Genomic DNA, 24,957 nt, shown 5'->3' with positions numbered 1-24,957 from the left:
AAATCTGCCCACTCAGGGAGTTTCTATCTTATAAATGAACCATGGAGTTGACCATGAGCATTTCTCAACTAGATCTTGTGTTCTCTGGCTCACACATGCACGAAATATATATCTCAAAAGGGGGATTGTGTGCAGTCAGTGGTTGTGTTGGATATGCAACAAAAAACAATTTAACACAAATATCAAACAACAAATATTATACTTTTGTGTCACAGATCTCTCTAGCTTTTTTATTCATCAAAGAATCCTGAAAAAGTGTCACAGGTTCCGAAAAAATATTCAGCATCACAACTGTTACCAATATTGATAATAACCGAGAATCAAATCAGCATGTTATATTGATTTCTGAAGGATCATGTGACACTGAAGACTGGACACTCTAAAAAATGATGTGTTGGATTTACTTAATATATATATATATATATATATATGCACCATTTTCTGCATCATACTTTTTAAGTAATCCCAACTTGGAATAATTTTACTTAAAATTATCAAGAAAACCTTTGTTATTTGCACGAGTTCACGCAAAATTTGTGTTTAGTCTAATTAGTTTTATAAGTAATGGTTGTTCAGCCAAATAATAATTTTTAGAGTGCTGAAAATGCAGCTTTCAAAATTCAGCTATTGTTTTAAATTGTACAAATATTTCACAAAATTGTTATGTATTTTTAATCAAATAAATGCAGGCTAGATGAGCATAAGATGGGCTACTTTTGTTCAAAAACATTAAAAATACTAATGTTTCCAAAGTTTTACCCGTACAGTTTTGTGTGTGTGTTTATGTTTATGTAATGTATGTGTCCTGCTATGTATGTACACATAAAGTTTGGCCACCAGAAAGTCTCCATATACTTTTAAATTCACGTTGAGCATTAAGCATCCATTATTTGGACAATAATTTTTTTTGTGTGTGTGAGATATGTGAGCATCAAAAGTGCTTGAAATAGATGCTACTTGATTTGATATTTTATGTAACCCACATTATTCATACGGTTTAAAGTGTGGCTTAAGTGTCCAAATTCTTTCGGGGCCACTGTATATAACACCATGGAAAACAAAGAAACTGGAGTGTCCTAGAACCTCCCTCACTCACTGCTCAGAGGGTGTAGAATTACTTTTAGGCAGCGCGCAAGAGCGCACCGTAGCGTCTTCAGCGCGCGCTGTGGTGTGTAAACCATCATCTCACCAGTATTTCGTGTCAGAACGGGCTGGCAGGCAGGTCTAAGGACCTGGGGGATATATTGGAACCCTCTCCTCGTTCATTCGCACCCACTCCCCTCCCCAAACACCCTGTCGTAGCAGTACAGAAACCCAACAATCAGACAGCTGTCGACTGCCGGCTTGAGTCGCGCGCGCTACATCACCAATGCCGGGAAAGCGTCCGCGCAGTCAGCTCTCTCGCGCACGCACGGACAGCGAGTGTGTGAAGTAGTGACCGCAAGAATGGACCAAAGGAACTACTTCGCCGTTCTGCTGCTCGTTTTCCACGTTCAACTCACATTTGGAGAGTTCTTTCCAGGCAAGTTTGCGTTCCGTTCTCTTTCTTTTGGCCACTTTGCGGAGGTTACGCGAGGTTTGAATGCCGTAACCCAAGACGGGATGAAACTTTAATAATTGTATCTTGTTTATTAACGACGGTGTTCTGACGGGAGATGTAACTTAATGATATATAACGTCAGTGTTAGATGAATATGAATTCTATCAGATTTGGTGTTTGCTTTATATATCGTTTGTGACTTTTTATAGTCATCAGACATGTTTTAAACGAAGCTATCTATTACATCAGTACTAATTGACTCAAGCTTCTGATTTACCTCTCTAAAACATATTGTACTACGATAGGCTATCATATTGCATTATATTATATAAAACAAATGCTGGGTTGTTTCACCATATGTTTGGGTCAAATATGGAAAAACCCAACCGTTGGGTTTAAGAAAATATAATAAAAACCCTAACCCTAACTAAAACATAGTATTATATTCTGTCTAGCAATATGATAGCCTACCTCAGACTGGATGAAGAAAAGTTTACTCAGGCACTTCTTCTACTTTTAGCTATTTGTAATTTCTGCTGGGGGTTATTTATAAAGTTTCTCGTTTATCAGTGATCGTTTTAATGGAATTGTTGAGATGGGATCTTAAAATAGTCTCGTATAGAGTGAGGGAATCGGCCACCGCGTCCGTTCCGTCCTGAATGGCTGCAGTTCATCTTTCCGCCGGCGGGTGGCGCTCTGGGCACATCCAAACCCTGAACCACAGCATCACCGGTTGAATCGTGGGTCTATGAGAAATCGTCCTAGAACAGGAAAGATTTCTCCGTATCTTTTGTTTCAAACATGATAATATACATTTTTATATTTCTTTGTCGTGAATAACTCAAAGAAAATACTGAAGAGCTAAATTATAACAATAATGATGCAGTTGATTGATAGGAAGGATTTAAAGAACCAAGCAAGTTTTCAGACGTGCTAGATGCAATTATTGACTGTAAAGCAAAATAGAGAACTGTCTATTGTAATCTTACCTGGAAGGTTAGAAAAGTCAAGTATTTTTTTAAATAGCTGTTTTAATGTTGAAATGAGCCAATAACGTCTAGCAGAACATGTCCTGGATTACTGAACACACAAACGTTGAAAACTAAAGTGAATGAAATAAAGTGATTACACAATTGCAACCTGTGGTGATAATACGTTCCGTTGCTTCAACCACTTTGAATTTAATTGTTGAAAATTGAGTTGAGGCCGTGAGAACTTGTCAAAATAATTTCTACCATTTTGTACAAGTTAGACATGGAAAAAGAGATGTTGATATATAATGATGAAAACACAACTTCAGGCAATTTTTGACAAATGATTCAAAACATGAAACAAAAATCATATTAATCAATGGACAGAATGTTAAGTTCAGCAATAAAGGTTATTATATATGTTTAATAAACAAAATGTTCCTGCCGTTTGTGCATTTTAGCTTTTGGCTGTACGTCTGTGTGCTAAAGACTGACAATAAAGTCAATCAACGGACAAATATTAAAACAGTAATTGCTAATTGTCTAATGAAACCAAGGCAATTTTAGTCGACTTTTAGAAATATCTGTAAGCTTTGATTGTTTCACACTTCTCACGTACGTGCTGTTGACCTGTTGAGCAAATACGGCATGCTTCTGTAATATCTTTAACATGTTCATTTAATAAGCCCCAATAGACCCGTGTTTAAAAATTTCAATGCTTTTTTAGTGTCACGTCTGTAGCCTGGCTCTTGTTGCGAGGATAATTTGTGTTCCATTCTATCTTTGCTTGTAATTTTGGCAGGGCCAACAAGACTTTCTCTGTGCTTCAGTGAACAGCTTGACAAGTAAAGGCCTATCTTTATTCACCAGTCTGAGGAAATGAAAGCAAGGCTATCAACATAAAAAGACTAGTACAAAAAAGTACATCTTTTTTTGGACCAGGTTCTATTGTGCGCTTGGTATTCTTTGAGTAGCATGTAAATGCTATCGTATGTGAGTATGGTGGTCCTTTAGTACCGTTATTATATATATATATATATATATATATATATATATATATATCAAAGTACTGTTTGATTCCATTGCTGTACCATGGGACCCTCAGGACATACAGTACTAAATGCTTCCATTACATTTATTCCGCATATTGATGGATGTCTCTTGTATTTTATTGATGTTTGCTTCATTTAAAAGCTGTTTTAGTGCACAACTGGTGCAGTAGGTCTAACTGTCTTATGCCTATGGGCAAAGCGGTTGAGTGTGCCATAATTGATTTAAAAGTGGCAGTTATCCCACTGAAAGATTTTCATTTGGCATTTAATTGAATATCTTCAGCTGGCAGCATTTACATTTATTCATTAGCTGACGCTTTTTATCTAAAGCGACTTACAATTGCTATATATGTCAGAGGTCGCACGTCTCTGGAGCAACTAGGGGTTAAGTGTCTTGCTCAGGGACACAGTGGATCCGAACCCGGGTGTCTCACACCAAAGGCATGTGTCTTATCCACTGTGCCATCACTGGCAGCAGAGAGCCAAAGAGGGAACATGCCTTAACTCTCAGCGTTCCTTGTCATCCTCCTGTCGTCATGTCACACTTTTAGCAGTATTCTCTGTAAAAGTTGTCTGTCTTCGTTTGACAAGAGTCGAGGCCGACCAACTGACCGTTTTTTGGCTATCGGCAACAATCCATACCGACAGTTTTTCTCTGTCATTCATTGCTGGAGCACATGAGAAGCGCCCGCTGTCTTTGCAGAGTACGAGAGCGGCCTCTAGAGGCCAAATCACTGATCCCTCCAGGAGTTTGTTTTGACACGTGAGAATGAGTGGGGCACTTTAGATGTGGATTTAAAGGGATAGTTCACTTTGAAATACATTTTTAATATGTTTTATATTTATGTTTAGGGCATCCAAGGGTGTCTTTGTTTCCACAGGTGTTTAAATTTTGATATTTTTAGGTCAAACCGTTCAGTCATATAATGGAGGTCTATGGTCACCACCTCAAAGAGCATGCACAGAAAAGTCCAAATTAAACATGATTTAATGACTCGTAAATGTAAGTACACATTGTTTGTGTGAGAAAACGAACAGTATTTATATCGCTTTACCAAGTGATCTGAGGGCGTGATCGCTTTGTGGCTGTGGTGACGAGGTAAAAACGATATAATTAATGTTTGTTTTCTCACACAAACCGCTCGTTTCGTGTCTTAGGCCATCAATGTGAACTTACATTTACGAGTCATTAAATCATGTTCAATTTGGACTTCTCTGTGCATGCTCTTTGAGGTGGTGACCATAGACCTGCATTATATGACTGACAGACAAGAACGGTTTGACCTAAAAATATCAAAATTTAAACTACTGCGGAAACAAAGACACCTACATCTTGGTTGCCCTTGAGGTAAGCTAAAACATACCAAAAATTAATTTCAACGTGAACTATCCCTTTAAACACAACAAAAACAAAACGGCATGTATACAGTACACTACAATACATATTTACATATCATTATTAAAGTAGGCTAATTAATTTGTTGACTGGAGTAGAGGAGAGTATGTTTGCTGTCGAGGTTTCAAGGACGCTAACGTTAGTTGTAGGCTATCAAGCAGTTAAAACAATGTGACAAAAGCACACGCATGTGTGTTTGTTTAATGTCACGGTTGTTACCATCTATCTGAGTTAGTTTGTATCCGACTGTTCGCATTTATGCATTTGTTATTCAGTGAAGTTGCATTTTTCAAGATAGCGATGTAAATAAGCGAATTATGTTCATGCAGCCGACAGAAACATACAAACAAATCAGAAATGCAAATAAAGTGGGAGAGGATACATTACAAACAATATACATATGTGCCGAATTTCAATGGTCTTTGTGTAGATATTTAAATAAGCATGACTGTTTGTATTTATATGAAATGGTAACACTTTACAGTAAGCGTCCATTTGTAACATCAACTAAGGTTAATAAAAGCGTTGTTCATTGGTAATTTCAACATTTGATTTTAAACTCGATTCTCTTAACTTTAGTTAATGCACTGTGAACTAACATGAATGATAAAGGTATATTTAAAAAGGTATATTTATATTTAAAAATATTTATATTTTAAAAGTATCGTACATTTTTATGGTTCAGTACAGTTTTTTATTTATTTTTGTATTTAAGTTCAGCACTATTTTATGTGCTATGTTTGTTTCATTCAGTATCCATTTTTAAAATTATCGGTTGATTAATCGGTTATCGGTAAAATCCACAGGTCGACCTATAGACGAGAGTGTGAAATTCCTTACAATGAGTACAATGGCGTGATACCTGGATGGTACGAGATGGTACTGTAAAGTTTATCAATGCAAGGTTTTGATGGACATGCATGCTCACTTTATTATGGCTATTTTGCATATTTTAGAACTAATTTGTTTTGAAGAAATTAGTTCTAAAACTAGGAAACTACAACATAGTGTTATTTCTGTTTTATAATTCATATTTAAACAAGAGTTTCAGTTTGGACACTTGTTGACTTCTTTTTTTCTTGACAAACTGGTCCAACTTTTCCAATATAAAAAGTAGAATTAAAATTATGAGAAATTTAACTTAGGTAAGTGAGTCCAGACTTTTGACTGGTTTATTTTGGTACTGAACGAGTATTCAAGTAATATTTCTTTAACTTAAATGTACTCATTGTGTGTAGTAGTTTCACCTTTTATATGGAAAAATGGGTTCATTAAAGCAAAAAAGGATTAATTTGTATTAAAAAAAAAAAAAAAAAAAACAACAACACCCGTACAGGTTGTCTAAGGACCGGTGATGACGAGAGCTCCCTAAGATCTTATGATAAATCATAAGTTTATTCATTGGGCCCGGGGTGAGGCGGCCCACCCATGTAAATTTCGCCCCCGGCCTTGTCTATTTTAGCAGCAGCATGATAATTTATTGCAGGGCAAGTTTATCTAACTCAGATGCATATGTTTTACTTATTTATTTGCCTGGCAGAATTTTTAATTTCTTCGAGGTTGCGAGGAGACGCCTATTATTAATAAGAATGATTAATTAAAACTAATGAGAGATCATATACCCCGAGGGAGCTTAGGATTTCTCTCTCTCTCTCTCTCTCTCTCTCTCTCTCTCTCTCTGACAGCTACTCGTTTGCAGCTCCGTGAAGTCTCTTATCATCTGTGCACTGCCTAATAGCTAATCCAGAAACTGACAGACTACCGGATCATCCAGTTCACTCAGTGTGCGTGTGTTTCTTTAGGGCTTCTAGATTAATTTAAATAAATCCTTGAGCCTGAGGCATTTAGGAGTTTATATATTTCTTTTTGGCTACTGTTGCTTCTTTTCCCATTCATCTATACCTTTGCTATGTCTGTCTGAAGGACCGACAGTTTCTAGAGAGTTTTTATTGCGTAGTTGAAGGATTCACTTATTGAATTTACTTCGTATTTTAATGCATTTAACCCTTATAGTTTTGAATATGCACTCTTTTAAAAAATAAAGGTTCCAAGACGGGGTTTTCATGATAATTTTTGCTTCCACAAAGAACCTTTCAGTCTAAAAGAGCCATTTTTCCCCCTAACTTTTTCCACTTTAGAACTTTTTGTGCATTGAAAAGGGTTACTTTATGGAACAATAGATACCAATATAGAACCTTTATTTTTAAGAGTGTGGTTATGAATACATATGCATTCACATGTCTAATATCATGATGTCTAAATAAGATTCATTGTCCTCATGGGGTCATCAACTTTTTTTCAGGCCAAGGACTCCCTGTAAAGATGGGGAGAACATCCCACTAAATTTATATAGTATAAAATATGTGTTTTTGTTTAAGCCAAATGTGTACTATTAATTTGTTGTACTTTGTTATGCTGCTGTCTATGTATATATCTTCAGAAATAATAACACATTTATATATTAATTTATATATTAATAATGACATTTGAATATCAAAACCACAATATAAAGTTAACTCCAATCAAGTTTTTTTTTACACAAAAATTAGTTTAGATTTTTTACCATTGAAATTAATTTTCATCTGACCTTCAGCTGTCATATAGAACCACTTTGTCATTTTAGAGGCGGACATTTTATTGAAGCTCCTCACGTTTTGCTTTTCTAGTAATGAGCAGAGCACTGATAAATCTTTAGCAATGAGACCAAAGTGTCTTCAGAAATGTTGTTTGACAAGATTTTGCTTTATAATTGAATATGACTGAATTATTTTTACTTATAACAGGCAAAATTATGTCCACATCAACACTGCCTACTTCCTGATTGTGTTCTTTTTATTGAATGTTTGCCAGCACTCTGATATACAGACATTAGAAACGCCAGGTGAGCCTTGAACACACGGCCCAGTGGGTAAAAGCTCCATATAATGAACAGAAATCTCATTCCTTCTCCAACCACTTTTCCTGAGCCCTTGAATGAGACACTTCATGTCTAATGGCCGTCCCTGTTCTATAAGCCCATCCTTCTCAAAGTCAAACAAAAGTAGCGGGAAAAAAACCCTGAGTAAACAAGTCACATGATGAATGGAAATTAAAAGGAAAGAAAAAGACTTTTAAACGTCATCATCATATAGGTTGAGGCTGCCAGGGCTAAAAAAGCATCAACATGTATGGAAACAAAACTGTGACCGATCTACGTTTTGTTGTGATTGCCGCTCTAGTCCGAGATGGAAAGCTCGCCTGAGTGGGTGAATAAACAATGCGAGAAATCAAACGCTGAGAGATAGACCGAAAAAGAGAGAGGAGGGGAGGGAGGAAGAACAACACTTGAAGTGGTCGAAAAAATGAGACACCTGAGAGGACCAACAAATGACTTTGCAAGGGCTGTCGGGACATAATGGATTTCACACACAGACGCACACATGCACACACACACACACAGAGGAACATGATTATTTCCCGTGTGTCCATTAGAAAGCGCCAGGGCCGTAATTGTTTTCTTTGACCTGCTTGTTATCGCCCCGCTCCTGGGTTGCCAGGTTTCAGCGCTCCACTCTTGCCCTCTGACAAGCTGTCACTCAGTGGCCTGTTTAGTATTCGAGCGAGAGCGAGAGAGAAAGGAAGACTGTCAGAGGTGTTATCTGCATGACTGTGCTGGTCTAATCCTCCCCACTTATTCTATTTGGCTGACTAAATGACAGCTCAATAGTGGAGTGCGGGCCAAGTCCACTATAAATGAGACGTCTCCTCGTCGTACTGTACATAAAGTGAAAACCTTGTTTAATATCTGAGGCGTTATGAGACACATTAGTGTTTAAAGGCGCAGTTCACCTAAAAAGAGAAAGTCACACACTTTGTGCATTCGAGGTCACTCAAAACCCATTTCCCCTGTGAAACACAAAGGAGACTTTTTAATCGATAATAATAAAGTTCCTGTGCACGGTAGGAAGTGAAAGTTGTTTTTATTCATTCTATTATTGTTTATTGTATTTTACGTAATATTTTAATATTTATCAACCCCCTTAAATAGCTCCTGAAAGTCAACATGAAATCAAAAATGGACCATATTCACTGGTTTGGAACACTTTATGAATGGTTTTGGTTTGTCCGTGTAAAATTTGATCAAATTAACCAGCCACTGAAATATTTTTCCTTTTTAGATGATGACACCAAGTTCTCGTAATTTCAAACTTAAAATTATGTTTTAATTCAACATGAAATCAATACCGACCCTAATTACTATCCATGTTATGTAGGAAAATATAATAATAATTACAATTCTGTTTACTTTTTAAAGAGATACTCCACTTTTTTTTGGAAATAGACTCATTTTACAACTCCCCCAGAGTTAAACAGTTGAGTTTTACCATTTTCGAATCCATTCAGACGATTTTCTGATATTTCTAAGAATATCAGTAACCAGACAGTTTCTGGTCTCATTGACTTCCATAGTAGGAAATAAATATACTATGGTAGTCAATGAGACCAGTAACTGTCTGGTTGCAGATATTCTTCTAAATATCAGAAAATAGGCTGAATGGATTCGAAAACGGTAAAACTCAACTGTTTAACTCTGGGGGAGTTGTAAAATGAGCCTATTTCCAAAAAAAAGTGGAGTATCCCTTTAAATACTAGGGATGCACCGATATGAACATTTTGGCCGATACCGATAACCGATATATCGGCCGATAAATCTAAATTACATTTTTATATAATTTTTGAAAGGCTGATTGCAAAAACAAAAGTCTCACAATTAAAATCCATCCCCTAACACAATTATAATGTTCTCATTATAAGTTCATGTAGCCGATATGACAGCACATTTTGCACTTAACTATATTTTCCTTTTTGATTCCAATCATATTTCAAGCAATTAAGATCATGTTAAACAGTGCACATCTTAAGCGTCTCAGGTGTCAAGTGTTGAAGGAAATAATTCATTATTTAACAGCTTTAATATCAGCCAAATTTTATTATCGGGCCGATAACGATAACATAAAAATGAGCAAATATCGTCTGATACCGATAATGTGGCCGATATATCGCGCACCCCTACTTTTTAAATACCTTATTTTTCTCAACCACCTGTCATATGGAGACTAATTTTTTAATAATTCCAGACGGATACAGTGAAGTCTCAGCCTAACTAATTATACATTTCTTTTTTCCCCCTGTGGTTTGACATGCATCATATTCTCAGATAGGTTTCGTTTAATGTCATTGACATTAAATCAATTAAGCATGTGACTGTGATCCAGTCTTATGCTAAGAGTGAACATGAAAGCGAGATCTTCCACTCTTCTTTCATCCATCTCTCCAGGGCACAAACATCCGTTCCCCTTCAGTCAGCAATCTCCAGCAAGGTCATGCTCATTCTGGATGGGCAGAAAGACCCTCTCAGATGTCCAGGGTGTCGAGGGATTTAATGTGTGATAAAAAGTAATTATAATGTGTGTGCAAGGCCGGATTTACAGACATTTTCCCTGAAAGATTCATGAGAGTTTAAGAGTAGAGAGAGGTTGAAGAGACTGCTCATGTGGGAGGAAAAAAAGAGCCAATGTCAAAGAAAGACAGAGAAAAAATATTTTTTATGTCTTATTCATAGTTTTAAAACGATTTTGTTTGGTTTATGTGGACAAAAAATATTTATTATATATTTAACATGAATTTTTGAACAATCTAAACAGATTTTGAACTGATTCACGGGAATACATTTAATTGATTGCATTGTACATCACCGATACTTTGCAATAACACTGTATAAACACTGTAACATAACACGATTCTTCACGTTATTTCACGATAACACTGTAGGTGTTTTGAAATGTGAACAATTGGTGAAATACAGCACTTTTTTAACACGTCTGGATGGAATTAACTATAGCCCATCATTGATTTATTTACCTGTGCGTGGGTCGGAGATTGAGCTGTTTTTGTTTCCGTAGCATGTGAGGCTCAATTACAGTGTCATTAAAGAGACACCGACTCATTTGACGGCCCATCAAATCACTGTCAGTCTCCGTGCGGCGCTGTCATCTCAGAATCAATAGAGCAATAAAGAGCTTTGGACAAAAACAGCGGGGGACTCATTTAAATGTGACACCTTATACCTCTCTGTCCTGAGCGCACAAGCAGGGGATGGATTTCTATTCACAGCCGTAAGTGGCTCGAAGAAAAGAGGTTCCCACTTAGACCAAACCGAAAAAGAGGGGAGGGAGAGAGACAAACAAAAATGCTTTATGATTTTACTAAAACGTTAAGGGCTATTAAGCACAGTGTGAAGCTTAAAAGGTTGTTGTTAATAATTATAATAGGAGTCAGTGAGCTTAGAAAAATTGACTTGGTGCGGTAATTGATGTCCTGTCACAGGTTCATAGACGTTGGATGGGGGGAACTCACCCCCACATTTGACATTTCGACATTTGCAGTAAAACTTGAAATATAAATTCTCAGAAAATGCATTTAATGCCATATTGAAATGTTTGTTTATACACTCCCGAGTCCAGACATTGGAAAAATATCAGTCCACATGCGTTTTATATTTAATACGAGACACAAATGCGTGACACAAAAAATCTTTAACTTTTAGGTAGCAAAATATATATTTTTTAGAAAATTCTACTAGACTAACGTAACTCATAAATCATGAAATTTCACACATCCACCATCTCTTGAGTTTTATCAAAGTCTTTAACTTTTAGGTAGCTAAATATTTTGTAGTAATTCTGTCAATTACACCAAGGTTAGATTTCATTGAAGGTAAATTGGAGTGGCCCACAGACGTGAAGTGAACGAGTCCGGTACTGTCTGAAATGGTTAACTCTGTGGGGATGCATGTGCAAAACAGATTTAACTAATCATAAAAGTCAATCAGGATACACAGGCCTACCTACACATGAGAATGTGTCCTTACATGTGTTTTGTGTCACAGTTGTTACTCTTTTGGGTTTTTAGAATTTTTGCAATGCTATTTTGACCAATCAGCATCCAGGACTAGATCTGTTTAATGAATTTTTGTATGTACAGTAGTAGCGTTGTCAAAAGTACCAGTACTTTGGTACCAAGTCGATTCTTGAGTTTTAAAAATGTAACGTTACCAGCCTTTATGATGTTCCGTTACAACCAAGTACTGGGTCGGGTTGTCGGATGCTTTCAGATGCTCCCGTGCTTATTTATGAGCGCTCTGTGAAGGGTTTCTGTGCAATGTGTTGTTGCAGCATTTGGGCAATTTGAGGCTTTTCTAATAAGTCAGAATTCAGTTTATTCTGTGTGAGCTCTGCATTCTCGCGAATCATTTTTATATTACCAAAGTATAATAACATGATGTAAATGAAACATTCAATATGCAGTATTAGTAATAGACAAATATTTTACTATAATGCACTCTAAAAAAAATGCTGGGTTGTTTTAACCCAATGTTGGGTCAAACATTGGGTTAAAAATGTAATTTAAAAGTGTAACCCAATGGCTGGGTTTGTCCATATTTGACCCAAAATTGGGTTGAAACCACCCACCATTTTTTAGAGAGTATGATACTTATCACTCAGGCATTGATCTTTAATGTGTTTTATTATATTTATGAAAATATATGGTTTAATAAATAAAAAATGGTACCAGTAACTGAAATTTTACTGGTATTGATTCCGACTATATTTTGGGATCATGTAAACACTTGTATTTAATCAATGGAGACAAAGTATGTTGTTACTACAAACATTCAAGTCATGTGATTGTATTTACACGCATTTTGTGAAAAAAGCTCATTAAAGCTTATTTTTTTGCTTATTTATTGCTTGTGATCATTCTCTGTGGCGGCACGAAATGGATAAAATACATAATGCATCAATTACACTACTAATGGACATCCTTTGCTCTTTATTTTGTTGCAGCCATGCTAAAAAGTTTTCTTTGTTTGTCAGTAAGTGTAAAAGAGAGCAAAATGCATGTCATAATTATGACTTCTGAGCTCATAACTTCCCAGGAGGACTTGGACACAGCAGAAACTCAATGTTTGTAAGCAGTGAAGTGAATTGGCGTAGATGTTCCTCAGAGAGTGAATGAGGTATGAGGAGGTTGAGATAAAGAGGATGAGGCTCAGATTTTCTGGCAGAGGGTTATTCTAGAGGTGGATGAGAGAGGAAAAGGAAGGTGTTGGCAGAATGATTCAGACGGTGCAGATCTGGAGAGCTGAGCAAACATCATATGGCTGGCATTGAGAAATATCCTGTCCTTCTGTTTACTCTACAGTTGTTTCATGGAGAGGAACATGGTCAAAGAAACCTGCACAGATGTGTGTGCACACACAAATGTGCTAAATGCCATCAATGAATCCATCAATAAATTCAGTCTAATTGGATTGAGATGAAGAGTGTCTTGATTGTCAGTTAAGACTTGATTAATTTGATAATTAAATCTCCTACTATGAAGACAGATTGCACATAGCCTAAGCGAATCTTAATTTCAATAGCGTTGGAAAGGTGTTGAAGGACCCCATTCTGGTCTGGCTGTTCATTTGATATTTGTGGTAATTTTCCAAAATCTGTTTCTCCATTTACTGCTGAAAACAAAGCTTTAGCTCTCACTTACAAGTGAGGATCTCTGGATCTGCTGAGTTTAGTGTGCTAAAGTTCACTCAAACTTTGAGATGCCGGTTGAGATGTTTTTTTTATTGTGCATTTATTTATTTATGCAGTGATATTATTGAAAAGGAATTTACTATACTACCCATCAAAAGAATACTACAAAATTATTAAGATTTTAGTAATGTTGAAAACTGCTTAATTTTTCTTAAAATCATTTTCAGGATGTATTTGATGAATAGAAAAAATTCAAAAGAACAGCATTTATTTAAAATAGAAATATTTTGTAATATTATATATGTCTAATACTGTTAATTTTGAGCAATTTAAAGGGTAATTTCACCGGTGGAGACATGAATATGTATTGAAAGTTGGTCATATAATGTAGGAGAATAGCATCATAAATTTCTAATTTGGTCGATAAAAGGCAGAAAATGAATTTTTAGTGCTTGTGGATTGTAGACAACAATCCCCATAGTGCATTGCAATGCTTGTGTGCGCCTCATGACACAGAGACTCGGGCACCGTAATTTTCGTTCTTTTTCGGTCTGGTTATTACCATTTACGCCGGAACCGGTCCCCTATTGGCACCGTGTTTCGGTACCCAACCCTATCCATAATGCATCCATACATATTCAGTACCTTCATCCATATTTTCAGAAAGTTTCTGCCAGTGAAATCAAACGCACTGGCACTGATTTGTGATTAGTCTGTCTGCGCATTAGACCCAACCCCCTATGGGCGGGTTTGAAATGGTGGGAACTTGCAGTCTTTTACAGAAATCCACTCTTACACTTCCTCCTACAATGACGTAAAATGACAATTTTTGCGTCATTGTAGGAGGAAGTGAAAAAGGTAAATAGCGGATTTCTCTCGTCTCTGGGGAAAATGAAGTTGCACGACCATTCAATACAGTATGACTGGATTTCTAACAATGTAAATCTTAATGCAAATGGGTGGAGTGTCCCTTTAATGCATCCATGGTGAATGAACATACAGATTTGTTTGCTTACCCAAAAACTTTTCGAATGGTGGTATATCACAGTTTCCACAAAAAAAATATTAGGCAGCACATCTGTTTCCAACATTTATAACAATAATATAACAATAATTCTTGAGTTACATAATGTGTAAACATTTTAAAGAAATATATGAAGAGTTCAGATGCAAAAGCCTCTAAATGCCATTTGAAATTTTCTTCTTTAATGATGATTTTTGTCAAACTTGCATATTTAAGTTCAGTAATTTCACTTAAATAACAATTAATAGGTAATTATCATTGCCATTTAAGTGAAATTACTGAACTTAAATATACAAGTTTGATAAAAATCATCATTAAAGAAGAAAATTTCAAATGGCATTTAGAGGCTTTTGCATCTGAACTCTTCATATAGAAACTGAGACATTTTAGATAAACTCATTAAGCAAACTCATTACCATTGACGGTTTACAAGTAGTCGAGCATTCTGACCTTAAAATGTGCAAGATTGGAAAAAGTACATTAACCGCACCTTTAATATGCACACAATTAATTCTGTCAATCTAATAAATAACAATGAATGCACAACCTTAGCTATCCAGACTCGTGAGATAAAGTCAGACCCTCGTGAATCACTGCCTATCCAAGCCCCCTCATTAGCCATTAGAAACCCAACTGTCTGCCACATTTTGCCCCACACCATGCAGTTGATTCACAGACGGAAACGTGGGCAAATACATTGAGATGAAGTACGATTAATTGGCTGATCCATTTTCGCACTGAAAGTGCTTTGCTTTTGTAATTCAGCTTGTTTTACTGACATTATTTTACTCACGCTGCCTCTCAATGCCTAAAACAGCTGTTTTCCTCCACCTGTTCCTATTCGCAAGAACAAGCATTTTTCTTTAAACGTCCCTATAATATAATAATCTACTTCAATCTCACTGTACTGAAGTTGTCACTGCTAGTTCGTGTTGACTTAAATTGCTTGTAAAACCGTAGTGACTGCAAGAAAACGTGACCATGAAGATGGCAAGTAATATTTTCAGAGTACAGTGGGATGAACATAATACACTGGGTGGCTCTTATGTCAGGGCTCTGTCAGAAGTCAAGGGAAGGAAGAGGCGAGTAACAAGACCCACACACATTCATTCTCCTTACTTTTCCCTCTGCGGAGACACCATTAACCTTTAAGGGCTGTGGTGGACATCCAACAGATACTGTTGGCAATTCGAGAGGCTTTGTTCCCCAGTGGAAAATTAAATACGTTTTTAATTGGTGTGGGTAATGGTGATTTTCTGCAGTGGATTCACACTTTGGTGCATTATTTGGACGTTTGGGAAAAGGTCATCCACTAGAGCAGTGTGTTAGAGGATGAGAGGAGGCCAACGTTAAAGGATTTAAATGAGAGAGCGAGAGGAAGCTTCACACTCTTTGAAATGTATGGATAACTAATAATCAAGGTGTGCGAGAAAGCCTTTGACTATAGGCTGGCTCAACTTCTATATATGAAGAGTTCAGATGCAAAAGCCTCTAAATGCCATTTTAAATTTTCTTCTTTAATGATGATTTTTATCAAGCTTGTATATTTAAGTTCAGTGATTTCACTTAAATGACAATGATAATTACCTATTAATTGTTATTTAAGTGAAATTACTGAACTTAAATATACAAGTTTGATAAAAATCATCATTAAAAAATTTCAAATGGCATTTAGAGGCTTTTGCATCTGAACTCTTCATATATTGTCCTTTGGTGGGGTCAGAACCTTGTAGAAATGTTCATTCTTGTGGTAAGTCTTGAAGATCAGTCCAAAAAGAAGAAAAAAAAAAGACTTGTGTATTCTTTTCCAAAGTACTAAAATCCACAAAAAAGAAAGTGAGAAAAATATGATCTGATCATTAAACTGTGTACATTGTATCTCAAATCCTCATTGAACAATAGCTCATCCTGTGTCACGATCCGCCTCCCAGAATTCTCGTTGAATCATGAATCTCTACATAATCATATTAAAATGAATATTGAAAATGTCAGCAAAATGTGGCTTTCAGACACATTATATTGTTTTCAAGGTGCACTCCGATGTTCATGCATCGGTTTTGCCTGCGTTTAAAGATAAATGATCCGCTTTTCTCATTTTCTGGTGGCTACTTCATCTCCTGTGAATGCGAACGCAATCGTCTTTTCCAGCTCGCCATTGTTCAAAGTGACAGTGTTAATTTGAATGTTTTCCCATTCTTTCATCTTCACACATTTACATCCCGCTGACGGCCATTAATTACGTGAAAACCAAAGCCATCGTAAAAATGATGGATGAGTTACGCCTTCGACATGACAGTGAGATGCCAGAACCCAACAGGAACTCCTTTGTGCAGACCGTTTGCCTTGATTGCCACTAATGGGAAGTATTACAATGATGACTTTTGACCGAAATCCAGCAAAGCACCCCTCATTATGCGAAATGGCAGAGCATTAGGCCGCTTGTTGAGTTGCTTGGTGGAATTTCATGGAGCGCTGGTTCATTCATTTGAATGGAAATTCAGTCATTTTTAAAAAAATCTTTCTCTTTGTATATAGATATATAGTATATGTATAGTTGTATATAAAGATTCACTTAAATATGGTGCGTTCACATGCTATGGAAAGTAGGATATTTTCCACTTGTGAACTGGTATTTACCAGTGTGTTGCGTTCAAGTGCTTTTGTTGTGGTAATGTGGTAAAAAGATGGAGGTCCAGACCTGTTATTTAGCTAAAACTATTTTAGATTGCTTAAGTCATCTGCAACAGCAAGACAATGATTTATCAAAACTCAAAAGGTAAATAATATGCTGTATATTTTCTAGATCATATACGTTTTTACCATTCACGACTCTCACGGTGCTCTCCGCCATTTTGAAAAGGTCAAAGTTTATCTCATCTCGGCAACCCGTCCATCAAAACATTGTACGAATTGCCCAGTGGAAAATACCACATGAGGAGGTGTTCATGTGCATTTTCTACGTCGGCTATTGGTATTTACCATAATTACCATAGCACATGAATGCACCAATAGATCAACCTTATTCGTGCAAATACTTGGAAGTTCCCATTGAGTTGGGATCCATGGGCGCAGTGACATTATCTGAGGTTGTGCTCAGGTTTGAAATATCTTCTGAGTGCTTGGACGCTGTTGGACTCTATTTGAGGTTGCGTTTAACCTTAAGCACAAGGTGATAACTTCAGCAGGTTTTGCACAAAACAAGGTGTTTATCTTTGAATGTGGCTGTGGTGTAGCTTAAAATACACATTGAATACATTGGAGTTGAAACTAAGGCCGTGTGTCCACCAAAGCGTTTTTAGCCAGCTGAAAACGCTAGACGCTCTGCTGAAGCTGTGGGCGCTTGAAAGCGTTTTGTCAGGGCAGCGTTTTTTCCATTTAGACGTTACGTTGCTATGATACAGAATATCTGCAGCAAAGTTTACTTTTAACTGATTTCGCAGATTATTTGTTTCTTACTAAACAAATATTTTTCGTCCATTTTGTTCGGTTAGCTCTGCTGGTTGATGTCGTTGTACAGAAAGAATGTTGCGACAGTTGGTCGGTGAGGTATTAGTCCCGCCCCTCCTCCACTGTGATTGGACAGCTGGATAAAAAGTGACAGTGCTGTGCTAAGCGCTGCGTTTTTCAACTCTCGGCGACCAGTAAAAAACGCCGGGCGCTCAGCGCTTTAGCGTGAAAAAAACGGGGCGCTCCCATTGAAAACATACGCTAGGCGCGTGGAAAAACGCTTTGGTGGACACACAGCCTAACTCTGTATAGCAATATACACAATCTAAAAGCAACCAACATGCAAATGCATAATCCCAATAGGAGCATTCCTGTTTTATATTTTATTATCTCAGGCTGTAAGTGAAAGATTTTGTCAAAAAACTAAAAAGGCCAAAAGAGTTTGCAGTATTTTTCAAAATGATTTAGAAAGTATTTGCAGGGGGTTGGTTTATACTCCCCAGTTATGAAGCTATTAATTTTCTCTATCAGCATGAAGGTGGCAGAATATGATGAAAGCTGCTGGTGTTTTTGCTTTCTCCTCTTATCCTCCCTGCAAATCCCCAAAATACAATGTTTGATTGTGTTGTGTTCATTGGCAGTATCTTGACAGTGTTTTGACTTTTTTTAGCTGTTAGATAAGCTAGCAGGAGATCTTGCCATGTTTCATGCAACCAAACTAGTACATCGGCCCATTTTATATTAATCCAGCCACTGTTTTTTTTTTAATTGTTAAATTTCATTTAGAGTTAATGTAGTACCACAGTGTCTATTTCTCACTTGCAATAATACATGTCTCCATCACAGTTTGTACTTGCTCAAAATAGAATCAAAGACACTGGATTTTAGTGATTAAAGGTGAAGTATGTAAATGTGTTGCATTTTATTTACTTATTAGTTTATTATTGATATTTATTTTAAGTATATTATAATTATTTTGGTAGAAAAAGGGTTAATGTAGGTATATATGAAGAGTTCAGATGCAAAAGCCTCTAAATGCCATTTGAAATTTTCTTCTTTAATGATGATTTTTTATCAAACTTGTATATTTAAGTTCAGTAAATTCACTTAAATGGCAATGATAATTACCTATTAATTGTTATTTAAGTGAAATTACTGAACTTAAATATACAAGTTTGATAAAAATCATCATTAAAGAAGAAAATTTCAAATGGCATTTAGAGGCTTTTGCATCTGAACTCTTCATATGTACAAGTTTGCAAATTTCAGTTGTATTAATGTTAATGCTTTGGAAAAGATTACAAAAATAAATACATAAAATAATACTTTCTACTCTCCCAGCTTAATATTCAGAGATGTAAGTAAGCAATTTGTAAGTTTATATCCCCATTTATATATATAAATTCTTATACTGGCTCTTGGGTACAATTCAGATCATTCTGACCAGCCCAACACAATCATACTAGCTTAACCAATCACATCAGTTTGGGGTGGGGCTATCTGTTTGTCCAACCAATGGAAGATGGAGGTGGTGTTTAAAACCTGTTTGAAAACAGGAATTATTTTTTGAAAATTTCAAAATTTTCAAATTTTCAATTTGGTGACACTAGTAGCAAAAAAATGGTGTAAATTTGATAAGGCAGAGTACTAAACTAAAATTGTTACTCAGTTGGATCAAAGATTAGTAAATCCCTTGAAATGATCAGTTTGTTTAATACATTGATATTCCAGGAATGCACATTTCTTCCTTTCGGCTCTCCCCGCAGTCTATTAGACACCGAAGGTGAGTTATACTCTCCAGTGAAATAGAATCATGGACAAATAGAATCAGGTGGGAAAGAAAACTAAAATACCATTAGCCGTAATTTGCCCCCATCAGACCTGCATTCTGTCTCTATCCACCGTATCATCTATCTCTCCTCCTCCTTTCAAAGGCCTCGTGTGCTCCTGTGTCTGGTCAATACCCCCCAGCCATTAGTTGATTTATCATCATTATTGTCTTTTCATACCTGCGGTTTATTTGATGAAGCTTTAGCGCGCCAGGCTTCCAGCCGCTATAATGGCCATCGCTCCTTTATCGGGACTGTAAATATGTTATATGAAAGAGCTGAGGATATAAAGTGAATGCGGACAGTGGGAGGGGATAAAGAGGAAACCATCAATCTTTTAAAACACACCATGTGACATAATAAGCATAACTCTTTCCTTTGTTATTTGGGATGCTTGCTATGTAAACCTTTTTGTACAAACCCAAGGCCAGAATCAGTAAGGCCTGACTGACTGAAACCTTTTTGAGTGATTCATTAAAAGAAGCTGGCTCATTGGAGGCATTTGTTTGTCAATTGTATTACACTAGTTGTTTCATGATTTGATTGATTGTGAATTTGTTGTCCAGTAGTTTTTTTTGTTTTTTTATACCCTTAAGAGATTTAATGGATAAGAGTTGGATTGTATATGTAGTATGAATTGAAGCATGTTCACAACCTGCACAACCTGTATAGTTATTTGTTTGATTCACTTGAGTCAGCCCATTCAAGCCCATTCATTTTGTGTTGAACCCGATCATGCTATACATTGTTGATTCGCTTAAAATATTTGGTTCATAAACCTGCTTTGTTCGTAAATCGGCCGACATCGGTTGCGCTGTATGTTTAAATTAATGAATTTGTGTGAGAAGACCTTGTTTTTAGATGTAGATTCAGGAATTTTTCAGTGGCAAATTTGAAAAGTGATGTAGGATAGCAATGCCCTGGCATTGTAGTGTTGAGTTTTCGCATATAACAATAAGATTGTTATTGTTGAGTTGAATATTATATGAACTTTTAATAAAACCTATATCGTATGTTCCTCATCGCTGCTCATAAATGACACTGTGACATTATAAAAGTCTGTTGTCCTTGTATGTGTGCTTGACCCCTCACTGTTTTCATTAATGCAATTGTAACATTGTATCAAGGACACTATTTCTGCAGACAGCGTGTGTGTGTGTGGACGTCCTCTCTTTATGAGCGGAGTCAGTATCGTAGCCTTAGAGGTTTATTATTAGTTCTGTGTTTGATGTGTCAGCTGTACATTGCAATATTGTTGGATGACTGTCATAAAGCCATAACCCATTATATTTAATATATCTTTATTCGTTCTTGGTGGTGAATGCTGTGATTGTCTGTCATAAAGTACAGAGAGAGAGAGTTCGCCAAGAAAAAAAAAGACATCTCTTCGATATCTCAATTGATTCTCCAAGACAGGAATGAGATTAAGTGTATAGAAATGGGGATTTTTGTTTTGTTTATTTTAATGGCCACTATAGCACCCCTTGTGGCAACGTTGAGAAAACAATGCATACTTGTTGTAATATTGAAATGCAGTAATGCAGTTTTTTTGGACCGGAAATGAAGTTTTTACTATGCAGCACTTTTCCTAAGGATTACCGGGCAAACATTGCATCACGTAATTAATATTCATGAGTCAATCTGTTAAATTCTATTTGTGTCCGTCCACTTTTCTTCATCCCTAATCACAGACTTTTTTTCAGTTAAATGTGCAATGAAACACAAACCCTCATATAAACTCCCGCTCTCACCCTCTTTGTTGCGTACTAGTAACATTAAAATGTCACCCGTTCAACTACTAAAAGTTAAAGCTTCATGCAAATGAGATGCTAATGCAGCTCTCCCCCTTCCTCCACACCAGTGCGTAATTGGTCCACGGCAGACACTATGTAAATATTTTCTTTTATTTTTGATGCGTGTCATAATGGCGGGGAGACTAATTGAGTTTACTCGAAGTGTCGCCTGGTTTCAGCCTCAGTCTGTCAACAGTGCACAGGGAGTGTGACAAGGGAAAGTGGATCTCGTACACTAATGACATGTTGCACGCCAGCGACTCACGCATTCGCATGGCGCCAATCTAACAGTTAAAACTCACGACCCAAGCACTCTAGGCTGCATTTACGCTTACTGGGCTTATTGTCTGTATGCATATTGAAGGATGGGGATTCAGTATATTTGAAACCACAGCCATAAAATTGAAAACGACAATTTGTTCTGGCCTGAACCATAACAAATAAGGTGGTAAACAAAAACAAAAACATCCTTTTTTTTATACTTGTAAATGAAAATGATAGTTAAAATGTCATTTTATTCATATCAAGTACAAATTAAATAAAAGTAAATGTAATAAAAATAACACTAGGTGTTTCTGGTGCAAAAAACTGGAACAAATACAATGCAATGAATGTTATGAATATATTTTTACATATTTTTCACGCGCTTTGTGTGCAACAGACTCTCACGTGTTTACTGTATGACTCCTGTACGTCACCGCAATCGTCTTTACCTTGATTGCAATTCGCATCCATCAAAACTTTACTAGCGAGACGCTGGTTTGCTTTATCCAACCGAGATCCAAGTTATCTGGCCATGCAACGGTGGGGTATTTTGACTTTCCGTTTAGTCTGTGCGATACGAGCTCTTCAAAAACAACCACGGCATACGACAGTGCTTGTGTTTTAAAGCGAAACACTCGTTGGAATGAATAATTCATTGAAAAGTCACTCTGATATCTTTGATGTGATCAGCCTGGTTTTTGGACTGATTGTTTGACTGGATCATTGGACTGAAAACTTTCCTGGAGTTCTTTCCTTAAAATGATCTGATTGCAAACAGAGAAGCGAAAGAATAGAAATGTCCTCCCCCTAAGGTTACAGGTGATTGTGCCAATGTAGATACTCTAAGGCCTCGTTTACACTGCATGGTTCAAGTGACCCAAATCCGATTTTTTTTCTCTCATGTGGCACAGATCGGATATGACCGGTGAACGTGTAAGCAGGAAAAAATGGATTCCGATTTTCTCAGATCGGATTCAGGCCTCATTCATATGTGGTAATAAATCGGATATGAATCAGATACGTGCATTTGCGTGTGCCATGTAAGCAGACAAATCGGATATTCCCCAGTAAATGCGAGTCATGCGTCATTAAAAACTGCGCGATTATAGGCGCAACGGAAGAAAGGATACACACAGTGGAGCAATGCGGAGGTTTCATGTCTTTTGAGTGTTTGGGGTGAAGAGTGCACGCAAAAATGCAGGATTGTTACAGAAATAAATCCGTTTTTGAAGACATTTCATGAGATATGAGGCATCGTTTTAAGTGCTCATGGCCAGAGCATCTCCTCTTTTTTTTTCTCCGCCGTACGAGACCAATGTTTTGATGACTTATTGAAATATTGTGGAAAGAAAACACTGGATAATTTTATTCGCATCGGCATCCATTGAATTTCGTGCTGTTTTGCTTAATTTCCCGGTTCAGAACCATCAGAACGTCTGCATTTGGTAGTTTCAGCAGTGTATAGTGTGAATGCAAAAATCGGATATGGGTCACTTTTAAAAGATGATGTAAGCAGGTCGTCAAAAAAATCGGATATAGTCAGAAAATCGGATTTGGGCATCAAGACCTGCAGTGTAAATGCAGCCTATACTCCCGACTTCTAAGATCATTTAACTGCGTGACGTATTCTTATAGACGGTTTCATCAGACGCGTTGCCATGGTGATGAGCTGGCCCAAAGTTAACTTCCGTTCTGTTCGTTTATTAGTGTTTACTGGATAATATGGCATTGACTACAAATGCAGTGAAATTTAAGGTGATGAGCAGGTTATTGAGCTGTGGGGTGCAACCTGACCTAGGGAGCAAATGCAATTTTTAAAAATAAAAATGTCAAGGTTTCCTATGAGGGAGACGGCGGTATTAAAATAGCCTATGTTTATCTGAGTGATAACCGGTACAGTGTTTCCCATACATTTATTAGTGGCAGCCCACCACATTCTCAGCGCTGACCGCCACATATTGATTTCCGTGTTTTTAACAATTTAAGATGGGAAAAGTTGTAATTGACTGCAGAGTTGCGTGCAGCGCATATTCGCACGCTCTCTCTCTCTCTCTTTCTCTCGCAAACACTTGACAGCGGACCAGTCTGTGTATTGAATGGTTAGTATCATAAACAGCGCTGCACAGATCCATCCAACATGCTGTCAATGTGGAGACCCAAAAAGGTTAGCAAGCATGTAAGTAGCCTAGCTATGTTAACCTTATCAAACTCCGCCGTCGCGCTCGCCACAGTTTTTTTAACACTGCGGTAAATCAGACACGTCGGTAGAAAAACATCTTGTCTCCAATTTTTGTTCAACGGGTCTGGTAGTGTCACATTTCAGTTTGGCCAGGTAACATTTATTTTCTTTGACTGGCAAGATACCAGCTACTAGGTTATTTACTTGTTATGGATTGTCTCCGCAAGTCTGCCGGAAGTTAAGTTTGGGCCAGATTAATGCACATGCGCAGTACCGTTTGTTTATGTTGTCACTGCTGAAAGCGTCTATAGGTTTAGTGATTTGACATGCTTCAGTAATTTATTTGCATTCATTTATTTTAACACGTTAACGATTTTGAATGAAAATGCATTACTTACTGAAAATGACTTAGTGTTGTGTATGTAGGACAGGACTACCTGTTTGCTGAACACTGGCAGCTGGTGAATGTTTGGGAAGTCTGTTTTGAAGTCTGTTTAATAGTGGAGCAGAAATGATATGCTTCAGCTGTAACGAAAGTTGTTCATGATGAAAGTTCTGTCTGTTTGTAACTGCATGTGTTCTTTCTAGCATTAGTTGAAATGCAGTTGACCAGTGAGATTAGGCAACAGCAGCAGGGTGCGAAACACATGCCAGCGCACACACTCTCATGCCCAGAGACTTCAGAGGGCCACAGGGGGAGATCTTCATTTGTATGTGCAGCACTTGATTAGTCTTGCCTGTCAGGCTAATGATAGATCAGGGCAAATGTGCCCGCTACTCAGCCCCTAATGGAACGCTACCGTTCCCCCCGCTGGCCCTGGAAGCATTTTACTCGATCAACCCTGGCCCCTGGAGTGTGAAAACACACAAACACTAGCCGCACACACAC

The 24,957-nt window shown here is 37.1% G+C and overlaps 1 protein-coding gene across 4 annotated transcripts in view; it reads left to right on the top strand.

Annotated features, from left to right (window-relative positions):
• The first annotated feature begins 1,153 nt into the window (after positions 1-1,153).
• The window catches only part of ptprt (protein tyrosine phosphatase receptor type T), a 259,071-nt gene continuing 235,267 nt past the window's right edge, over positions 1,154-24,957 (top strand). For 2 of the 4 annotated variants that reach the window (XM_089134444.1, XM_089134449.1), the window contains exon 1: positions 1,155-1,526. In XM_089134444.1, the coding sequence (XP_088990570.1) occupies positions 1,447-1,526 (80 nt within the window). In that variant the 5' untranslated portion in view covers positions 1,155-1,446. Of the gene's footprint in view, positions 1,527-24,957 lie in introns of all 4 variants that reach the window. The other 2 variants (XM_089134443.1, XM_089134445.1) reach the window with 2 other exon arrangements.

The sequence above is a fragment of the Pimephales promelas genome, chromosome 8 (genome assembly GCF_988280905.1).
Source record: "Pimephales promelas chromosome 8, fPimPro1.hap1.1, whole genome shotgun sequence".
Lineage (NCBI taxonomy): Eukaryota > Metazoa > Chordata > Actinopteri > Cypriniformes > Leuciscidae > Pimephales > Pimephales promelas.
Note: the sequence above shows the minus strand (reverse complement) of the source record. Positions and strands in the feature narration are given on the sequence as shown.